This window comes from Amblyomma americanum, chromosome 2 (assembly GCF_052857255.1).
Source record: "Amblyomma americanum isolate KBUSLIRL-KWMA chromosome 2, ASM5285725v1, whole genome shotgun sequence".
In the NCBI taxonomy this organism is placed as follows: Eukaryota; Metazoa; Arthropoda; class Arachnida; order Ixodida; family Ixodidae; genus Amblyomma; species Amblyomma americanum.
Genome location: NC_135498.1, coordinates 19,372,104 through 19,383,049, shown reverse-complemented (window position 1 = coordinate 19,383,049; position 10,946 = coordinate 19,372,104). Strand labels below are relative to the sequence as shown.

The window sequence follows — 10,946 nt, the reverse complement described above, 5'->3', positions numbered from 1 at the left end:
GGTTCCAGTTGGGAACCCCTCGCTTCATATAATCATAAAGTGGCCAATTTGTGCTTACAGACGGCTGCGCCATCTGGAAGTGGTCAATAAAAGCTGTTGCATTGTGTCGCCTTTATCTTCTGAAGAACGTTTTTCGTTTTCCATCTTTTACCTCTTAGCTCACCTCTCGAAATGGTATATTTATAGATTTTTTAACGCATCTGTTTAATTGATTTTGTTGTGGGGCGGTTGTGCGTTTACCAAAAATCTAGAAGTTTGCAGCTTGATCCGAGTTTACGTTTTTGACCGCGGGAATCGCGGCAATCCGCGATTACCAGAGCTTTGGCCAATTCACGTTCCGCTATTGCGATTATCAATGAGCTCCGTAAGTTAGTTTCAGCATTACGTCACATTACAGGCTAACATGCAAGGGCCTTCAAAAACGTACATATCTATTCAAGTTGCGTACTAAAGTTGCACAATGCCTTGTAAAGTGCGGTTTATTGATTAAGTAAGGTGAAGTGGTATAAAGCCACTGCATTCGTGGCGCTGCCATCGTGGTGCAGAGAAGAGGGAAATTTGAGTGCAGAACATTCACTTCGCAAATATTCTATTCTAGGCTTCTCCATCTGGTAATTGTTATGAGGACGCAGCTATTGTATTAGTAGTTAATTATATTCACTGAGCTTACCTGAAGGAAAAATGAGCTTTACTTATGCATTTTCCTTCTACGTGCGGTCATATTTGGGTCATATTTGCTCACTGCATTTCTGGGATTTTCCGCGTCGGAAAACTGGAGACTCGCATGGTTTTCCCACTGAAAATTTCACTCTTTGAGAAGAGAGGGGTGTCCTCGTCCACCTTTAACTTGGCCACTACGACTGGACATTCCCTCGTACGTATTTTATGTTTGAAAGCACGAGTTTTTAAGTTGCTGGCGCTGTAGAAGGAGATGAGGAGGCGCGGCGACAAGGAAGCGGGACCGACTGAAACTTCGAAACAGGAGAGGGAGAAGATATATAGTGTGCCTGCTCCCTCCCTCCTCCCCCTTGCATAAACTCTTGTTTCGTTGTCCTGTCCATGAGGACGAATATGCAAGGCGCCACCGAGTATATATTGATTACTGCGTTCGACCTTCTGGCCGGCTGATATCGTCCTATAGATGGAAAGACCTGATGGGGCGTGGTCGTCATTAATGTCAGCAGGCATAGCATAAAGCGTGCAAGCCAAACAGTAAGACGTGGGCAGGATTCGCAAACAAACAGTCTTGTACACTTTGCAGAAAACGAGTAACCGATTGCAATTGCAGTTACTTCGTCTGAAATTTAACTTATTTCTGTGGTAGTTACAGCCCATGAAAAGTAAGTGAACAATTACGAAGAAGTAATCAATAGCTATTACGTTATTTTTCATCCGCCTTTTATTAGCGTATAGCACAGACGAGAATGAGCTCACACGTTGGTAATTCCATCTGCAGCTATTTCACAGTTTTCTTCGGTATTTTTTTTACAAGCTTCCTTGTGAAAACACGAGTAGCGACAGAGAACAGTAACTCGATGTATTACGTACAGAGAGAAGTGTGTTGCTTTAACTCCGAATACCTTGTGCGCCACCTCGAAGTTGCGCATAGCGGCGCGCTTCGCTGTTATTCGTCATCTGAGGGGACAAAGCCCCAGCTCATTAAACATGACATTCCGTTTTAACGTCGGGGTGGGCAATGCGAAATGCGAAGCACGGAATACGGGGATAGTCAAGTGCAATCCGTCCGGGCTTGCATGCGCGGACATTATCTCGCGCGCGGCGTCTCCGCAGCTCGACGGCTCGACCTTTGTCGCTATAATGAGAGGGAATTCCGTGCTGCAGCAGTATTTGCCACCGAATTCGTTGTCGATGTTAAAGCACGGGTTACAACTTGTTTTTTGGGCGGGAAAAAAATGTAACAGATCATTAGTAATCCATTACTGAAAAAAAAAAAAAATAAAGTGGACTATCGAGAGCATTGCACCTTACAAAATGTAATCAATGGATTAAAAAATTAGAAGGAAATGTAAATTATTACAAGCAATCAATTGTTTGTAACTCGTTACAACTCTGCAAATAAATGACGCCGAACGAAAGCTTTTGCTCGAGGACTACCAGCCAGCCTCTAACCGCAGACGCGCAACTCCCCTTTTCCCAGGCCTGCGTTCCGGGGGCGGGGAGAAACGTCTTTTCTGATGGAAATTAAAGTTTTTCAATCAATCAATCAATCAACCAATCAATCAATCAATCAATTTGCTCGAAAGTAACTCTTTCACACTTGCGCTTGACCTTATAAGAGCTACTGAAGGGGAAGTGGCGCAGTTACCTCCATCGACGTTAGGACGTGTACCTTTTGCGGACTTGGCCTCTTCCATATCTGTGGTTTGATGCATGTGGTTTAACGTCCCAAAGCGACTCAGGCTATATGAGGGACGCCGTATAGTAGAGGGCGTCGAAAGAAATGTGCTTTCCATTTCTCGATGCGAAAGGCTCCTTTTGTGGGCTCGGAATAACATATGCGACCGCTGCGGTTTGGCTTCGCTGACAGCTGCGGGGAATTTGTCAAGACGCACCTTATTGAGAGATTCCTTCTCTTGATCTCGCCTCACGTTGCGTCTCTTCGATGCTCGTAGAATGACAATCTAGCGTTGGCGGGGTGGACAAATCGAAACGAAAAGAAATGGCTTTGACATGATTTTATTGCTCGAAGTGTACAGTTATCTGCGTGCTGAGACGCAATTCATGATGCATATCACTTTGAATAAAAAAAATTGTCGCTACTCCTCATTCTTCCAACGGAAGTCGTAGAAAATGCCGTTGACATTTTTACTTCGTTCGGCTTCATTGTTGCTTAGTCAGTAAATTATTGCGACGTTATCCTCGCGACATATTTTCTGCGTACGGCACTGCAAGTAATCGTAGTTTGGCGACTTCCTTGTTTTAATTTTTTTTGCGATTACGTAAAAAAAAAAACAACCTCGCACCTGACTTTCCTTTTCGAATTGCCGCAGATTTTGCGTGCAAATAGTTCCTAAAGGTCTTAAAAGGTTTTATCGAAGAAAAAAGGTTATTTTTTAGCTGCAGTTATAAACCGACAGAATATTTAGAAGCGACTTTTGGCCATTATAAGCTCTAAGAGATGGCGTTTGGGAGTTTGAAGCTCAATCCGTGACATATTTAATATGTTTCCATGCCATAACTTTCTTTGCCGAGTTCATTTCATTTTGTCGTGACTGTTGTGGCAACATAATGCTCCCAAAAAATATGTAAAGTTTGAGTGCTTAGAATGCAGTAGAATACTATTTAGGCATAGAAGGCATCAAAAAAATTCAGGAACCAGCAGCTCCTTGACACCATTGAGACAAGACTGGCCACCGTCTGCTCTGACATGTATGCATTTTTGGCCTCTTTTCTCTCGTGATAAAAGTCTGTGATACGCCCGATAAACATAGCAGTGTTTCCACAGAAAGCTCTAGCGTCGGCTTTTCGCCTATGTTGACGAACGTCTCCATGTCACCGTGTGTTAGCGGCAGGCGAAACGTGCATGATTCGAGTACAACGCAAAATCGAGGGACTGGACTTCGCAATGCACCGACTGGTTTCAGAACACAGTGCTGTTAGCTAGAGCAGTGTAGAAGAAACACAGCGATGAAATGCAGATTAAACTCGATCGTGGCGCCCTTGCAACGATTAACACCGTGAGTTATCAAAGGTTTTGCTTGCATATAAACGTTCGGATGGTGAGAATCCATGGCACGCATTCAGAACTGAGCAACGTCACACAGCTACCACACAGACCTACGTAGGAAATCAAGAGGTGTTTGCTTTGCTGTCCACAGGATGTCCCCAAAGCCCATGGGTATAGCATATTTTGTAACTTTTTGGGTTAAGTATGCCTGCATATCTTGGCACTTCAAAGCTAACCACAGAAGTGTTCGCAGACAGCCGGACAGGCCCATATCAACAAAACATTTTTTTTTCTGTTAGGTAGCGCTACTCTCAGCTCATACACCAGCGGAAGTATAGACATCTGTAGGGCCGGTTCGAAACAAGGAACAAAATCTCTCCCCCCCCCCCCCCCAAAAAAAAAAAGAATTGAGAAAGAGGAAAAGCCCACGTTTCCAGCAGTCCTACATATCGTGCATCAAAAGGCCTCTTAAAACACATTTTATATTTTTGCTGTTTTCGTCACCATGTTGCTCTCCTGTAGGTATTTATTTAGTGGATGTTCCTGGGCCGTATACATGTCTATGCAGTTTTGTTACGAAACATCCGGGGATGTTAATTTTGCCGTTTCATTCGTTATAATGATTACAATGCAGGCACGAGGAAACCTACAAAATAGTTTCTCCTCCACATGAAGTATTTCAAATGTCTACAAAAAATACCTCTGACATCGATTCGCAGGCATTTACTCTGCATCTGGAAATGGATATTGAGGACGTGTAGACGTCCGGTACGAATGTCCGCACTAGCGAAAGTTTGAATTTGGAGTGTTCGTTCTGTGCATATTCGAGGACATATTCGGTATGTGAAGAAGAACTTGACTAGCAGTGAAATTTGCGACTGCTACCTTAATAACACCGGGTTGATCTTAAATGAGTGATTTATTCTGCCGGCCAATTTTCTCTCGCTTCAGCAGTGCAATAATGCACCGTGCAAAGCAGTACACAATGAAAGTGATAAAAATGATACCAACTGTGACAATGCTATAGCCACGAAGAAAAAGAAAAGAGTTTCAGCAGTCGCAAACCTGTAAAAGCGACTTGTTAGGTCACTGCAGCGAAACTGTTAATCGTTCAGTAAGCGGCATCGGCTCATTGCGTGGTAAGCCGCGCACAGACTGACACGACCTTCGCGCCGGGCTCGCTTCTCGTAGATTTCGTCAGGCACAAGTCCGCGCGTTGTTGCTCTTGACATTTTGTACACCTTGTGCGCGATAGAAATCGCTTCGTTCAGGTACTTGAGGCCGCGGTTTAAGGGTGGCTAATACGCTACTAGGACGCGCAGGGAGCCATTGAAACGTTGCCAGCCTTCGCGAGAAGCGTCGAATTCCCCATCTCGGCCCAAGCTGGGAAGGTGGAGAGGCCGAAAGTCCACTCTCCCAAAGTGTTGATGGCGATCATTTCGATGATGATACAGGCGATGTTCATGACAATTCCAGCCTTTACCTGGGGAAAAAAAAAGACAGAAAATTCAGGGGTCGTATATTGAAATGATTATTTCCATAGTGATCTTTTTTCCTCCTGACGTCATAGGCGTCTCCTTACGTCTCTTCTGGCTCTTGTATAAAAGACATGGTTAATCAATGGCAAAGAGGAAGAAAAATAGAATTAAAAAAAGAACCATAAAAAATTCAGCCCCAAGAGCGAAGTTTATATAGATATCGTATACCTTGACGAAATTTTTTCAATAGCACAATAAAGCTGGAAACCCGAATTCCATAATGATGCGTACGTTAAGAGAACTGACACGTAAGGAAATGTATGCATGAATGGCACATGTCAAACAGAACATGCGGGGAAAGAAAAGCAATGCGCAGGAATGAAAATCCATGCGCAGCCTCCAAAGGCCGCCATTTTTTGCAAAGTATGAAAATTCACGTGTGCCATCACTTAATCTTGCCGATATGAAAGTATATATACAATGATTTTTTTTCTTTTAGATGGCAGAATTTATTCGCTTAATTCCGAAAAGTTGTGCTAAATATTCTACCGAGGAGAAATGTGATATATCTGTGCAGGTGGATGTTACCAGCAGAGTATTCTCGCACAAAAAGCGTTTTCGATGAAGTACAGACATGCACATTTTTTTCCTGTCGTTGTATCGTCTATAAGCCCTTACAAAGATTTTTTTAGACTGTCCATTGACTGTCCATAGACTTCTGTCTATAATGTCTATAGACACTCTACAGACAAACCCCAGAGAACCGTTTACAGGTAATAAAAATCCTATAACAGTCTATAGACATTCTATAGATTTATGGCCATACACTCTTAGTTGACTTTTGTCTACAGACAGTCTATGGACTATGGATAGACAAAAAGAAATATCTATAGGGAGACAGCAGAGTCTATAAGAAGTTCATAGGCTGTATATAGACGATTTTTGTAAGGGAGGTACAATGACAACGCATGGTGCAAAAGTTCGAGAAACCCGGAGTCGTTTCTGACCCGGCAGAATGTGCCGGGTGGCTCACCATTTCCTTGAGCTTCATGTTGCCGTGTTCGTAAACCATGGCGTTGGGTGGCGTCGCGACGGGCAGCATGAAGGCGAACGACGCCGACACGGTGACGGGAATCATGAGGAAGAAGGGGTGTATCCTCAGGGCTTGTGCCTGAAAAAGAAACAAAAACTGAATGTACTTTACAGGTAGAGAAGAGATCATACCTCACGTTCCTTACTGTTGAAGCGAAAAGCTTCACTACGCTAGTCAGCACCGCGCTTCGCGCGAGCCGGCGTATGTCGGTGCACGAGTGACGTCACGCACGGCGCAGGTGGCCGCCGCCGACTGTTCCTCTCTCTCTCGCTCCTTAGTGACTACTGCGCATGCGCCACTAGTAGCACTGAGCCACAGGTGTTCCCCCGCTCTTTTTCGTCTTTCCCTCCCTCCTTTATCTATTCCTTTACGGCGCGGTTCGTGTGTCCACCGAAATATGTGAGACGGTTACTGTTCCATTTCCTTTCCTCAAAAACCAAACAAAACAAGTGAGCCGACGGCGTTCATAGAGTTTTTTGGCGTTGAAAACTTTGCATGGACGTTCATTTTAACGGAAGGATAGGCGCAAACCGGCTCCGTGGCTTAGTGGAGACCTCAACCTCGCTTCCATATACGTGACTTGGTGTTAAACTGCAAAAGCCTGCTTTGATTGCGTTCCACACACTGGATAGGTAGCGCGCCCTCCCTACCACCCTGGGAGGTGACATGCAGCGCTAATGCATTCTGGCCACATCTCGCTCTCTCACCACCGCCACATGTACCAAAACAAGAACGAGATGTCCACATATCCAGGGAGCCAGTTATGCGCCCTTCCTTTGCTCAAAGCCATCGCCGTCTAGAACATTGTCAACGCCAACGCCAATGAACACAGTGAACGCCGACATCTTTCGCGTTGTATCTCCTCGATTAGCTGAGCTAATCTACATTAATTTTTTTTTTCATTTTTGAAGCGAAAGCTTCACTACGCCAGCTTTTCGAGCCGCCAGCGGGGCTGCAAGTTTGACCTTGAAGTAACTAGAGGTCAAACCATGAGCATAACAGGTGGTAGTCAGGTTCGACACCAAGCTGGTCTATAAGGTCAAGGTCAAAGGTGAAAATCGAGATAGTTGGTGTAATAGCCGCTGCTGTCGCTGCTGTAGCTGACGTCATATAAAAGAGGAGCAAGAAGTCGAGGGGTATATAATCGCGTGTGTGCGCGCCCACTGCGAGAGTACGGACCCCGTAGAGTATCTGTTACGGTCTAATTGGACTTATTTTTGGAAATGTGGCGGAGAGTTTGAAGGATGCTTCACTCCCGCCATCGGTTGGCCCGGTATTGCACTACCTCCGGGATTGGCATTGTCTTTAGCGCGTCTTTACTATCCTGTCTTTCTATCCCATCTTTCAACTCTCCTACTATCTGCACGTGGTAGCGATTGTGGCTCGGCTTGAGCCAGTGGGCAGGCCTGTGCACTTTACTTTTCTTTCTTCCTGGCAACACCCCCCCCCCCCCCCCCCCCCCCCCCCCCACTGCGAGACGCATGGGGCGATGGAAGAAGACGAGCATCCTGCCGCCGTAGCCCCGCGCAGAGAAGCAGTGGTCGCGAAGTTTATGACGTTTCGAAGAAAGCAAGATGTTTAACACAAAAAAATACCTACTACTGTGTGTGTGTGTTAGTATGACTACCTATGGAAACCGCCAGTCGCTCGACCACAAACGTAGCTAGGGAGATGCAGCTTTTCGCTTTCGACCAGGGTTAACCAGGGCTTAACGTTTCACCACCAATTTTTTTTTCGCCGCCATAGGTTAATACTGATAAGGAAGTCATACTGCACGTTGTCTTTAACTTCGTTGTGGAACGTTCCGGTGTCCAATGCTAGTTTACAACTTTTTTTATAGACACCATTGTGCGAAAGCCGCAGATCGACTATTTGTTTAGACTTTATAGTGCTCACGATATGCTCACTACAGTAGTCAGTTTCCGTGAACTAAAATATTCTCGTTTTGCTGTCTCATTATCATTTTCTTGTTCGCTTTTAGTTTGAAGCGGACAGTAGGTTTTTTTTTTCGTCACAGGTTCTATAACTAGTGCACTTGTTTAAAACCCTTTAAGAAGCAGCAAGGTGCCGAAGCGAATCCATACATCTCCACTACAACGCTTGTACGTCATAGTCCGGTTTCGCTTTAGGAGGGAGAAAAAAAGAGAAAAGAAAGAGAGAGAGAGAGAATTTATTGGCAGTTAAAGCAAAGCAGAGAGGTCGGTCGAATCGAGCTTGCCGTATATATAGCTTTGTTACATTCTGGGGGGGGGGGGGGGGGGGGGGGGACAATGACATCCATTCCTTGCCTCTTTTCCCACAGTAGAGTGGCATCATCATCATCATCATCAGGAGCAGCAGCAACAGCAGCAGCCTTACAACACCCACTGCAGGGCAAAGGCCTCTCCCATGTCTCTCCAATTAACCCTGTCCTTTGCCAGCTGCATCCACCCTTTGCCTGCAAACTTCTTAATCTCATCCGCCCACCTAACCTTCTGCCGCCCCCTGCTACGCTTAAAAGTAAGCGTAGCAAGAGTGGCATATTGTTCTACTTTTTTTTATTTCTATTCACTTTCACTGTATCATCTAAACAACGACCAATCCGTTTGCAAAACGCTAGGCTGTGACAACCGTGGCTCTTAATGAAGATCAACTTTCTCAGCTTGTCACCCTTAAGCCAGGCTGTACTTCACAAAGGCTCTGTTCAACAAGGTTGAGACTTACGAGGTAGCTTGTGATGGGCAGGAGCACGCTAGCAGTCGCCGTGTTGCTGGCGATCTCGGTGACCGTGGTGGTGAAGACGCAGAGAACAGCCACCAGCAACACCGGGTGCAGTACGTCCAGTCCCGTCAGGTACTGACCCAGCATTTTCGACAGACCAGATTTCTGCGACGCAACGGGACGGGATTTCGCGAGCATGAATTCTAAGCACTTCGAGGATAACTGAGAGGTGATGTTCACGAAAATAATCAGTTTACCTCTTAAACATTCCTTAAACGATAAGTTTAGAACTGGACTAACAGCTGCAACTGTGTTGTGTGTTGAAAAGCGGCCCGCCGCAGCTCTTGTCAGCTAACCATCCTTGCTGCATTCGCTCAGGATAAATGGGAGGAAGAGGAAGAACTTCATTGTGGCTTAGATGTACCTTAGCTCGTGTATGACGGACAAGTGACAGGCAAGTGTCAATGTTACCCAGAACAAAAAAAAAAACGTGCTTAACGGCGCAAATGACTTTTACTATCTTTACGCTTCTGAAGGCTTTCACGTGTGTTAGGATGAGGCGTTTATAGCAAAAATAATGCGCGTAAAAAAAACAGACATAACAGTATACTTCTAAAGTTGCATGATTTCATCGTCCAGTATAGACGCACTGCGCGCAATTTCTCATTGAAACCAGCCAATTCCTTCGTTAATATTCGGAAAACTCCCAACATGGCATCTGTGATAGCTATACAAGTCACTAGATGGCAAAAAATAAAATAAACATGTTGCGATCCTGTTGCGCTGCACTTTTCTAACGCGCGACTGACGATACTGGCTTATAGGTGCGAAGAGCGCTCTTGTTCGGCTGATCTCACTAGCGCATATTATAGAGTCCAAGGCCTATAGTTTCATCTCCACGAGTGTGATCTGCAACCACCGGCTTATAACAAAACTATATGCTTTTACTGTCGATCACGTGTCCTGGGCAGTTTTGTCCACGGTTGTGGAATTGATCAGTCCCCCCCACACACACACAAGAAACGCTGTACAAACAGTTGTAACATATATTTTTGACATACGAAGCTTTCCTGGGCGCCATGTTCAACCGATATAGGCGGTAATTACGTATAAAATAGTGGAATCACTCTGATGGATCCGAAGTCTTCAGTGCGACTGCGCATAAATAGCAGAGCGTAGATCATCAGTCCTGGTAGCTTCGATTTTCGACATATCGGCGCCAGTAGATTAGTATCGAAAAGTGCGCGGAAAATGCTTCCGGCGCTCTGTATTTCACCGTACCAATAGGGTCCCTAGAAATACTTGCAAGTATTTCTAGGGACCCTAGTACCAAGCTCTAGCTATTCTCCCAAGGCTAATTCTGGCCAGCGAAGTTCTTTGGGAGCGCCGAGCAAAGCGGCCTACTTTGTGTAGTGTCTCTGCCCGCTCGGGGCGTCTTCCTAAAGGGACGCCTGAGGCTGATTATAACTGATTAAATTACTTTATTCAACCAAACTGCCGCGCACCACCATGTTCTCTCCTCTTGTCCCCATCCCAGGTCTGGCCCTCTTCTTACAAGTCCGGCAGTGCGCCTAGGTGGCGCTAGCTTTCATTTGAGAAAACACTACACCTTGGACGCCTCTGCCATGGAGAAGCTTCCGCCCATAAGAAGGAGCACGCCCCAGGGGATCTTCCGCTGCACCACGCTCCACTCGAGCAGTGCCGGGCCCTGAGGATCGGCCAACGGCCGCGCCGGAACCAGGAACAGGACGCTCACGAACAGCATGGCTGGCGTGGCGTCCTTGATCTTCCTGCACTTCGCCACGACGCGCTGTGCATTGCCGCATTCGCAAGGGAAACAAGCGACACTGCGCGTTGTGCTCTGCGCTCTGCAAGAACGGCTTGCTAGAAAGCGTGAGACATCAGAGTGCCGTAGAGGCCTGAGCTGTACATATGATCAGTGGTAATAGAGAAACGAACTAAAGAGAACCACGTGAAAATTGTGCGA

At 45.8% G+C, this 10,946-nt stretch overlaps 1 protein-coding gene across 7 annotated transcripts in view; it reads right to left on the bottom strand.

Annotated features, from left to right (window-relative positions):
• Positions 1 to 4,588: 4,588 nt before the first annotated feature.
• LOC144120724 (Na(+)/citrate cotransporter-like) overlaps positions 4,589 to 10,946 on the bottom strand; it is a 44,000-nt gene continuing 37,642 nt past the window's right edge. For all 7 annotated transcript variants that reach the window (XM_077653382.1, XM_077653385.1, XM_077653379.1 and 4 more), the window contains 4 exons: positions 10,569 to 10,749; positions 8,963 to 9,124; positions 6,200 to 6,337; positions 4,589 to 5,171 (listed from right to left, as the gene is read on the bottom strand). In XM_077653382.1, coding sequence (XP_077509508.1) covers positions 4,998 to 5,171; positions 6,200 to 6,337; positions 8,963 to 9,124; positions 10,569 to 10,749 — 655 coding nt within the window. In that variant the 3' untranslated portion in view covers positions 4,589 to 4,997. The remainder of the gene's footprint in view (positions 5,172 to 6,199; positions 6,338 to 8,962; positions 9,125 to 10,568; positions 10,750 to 10,946) is intronic.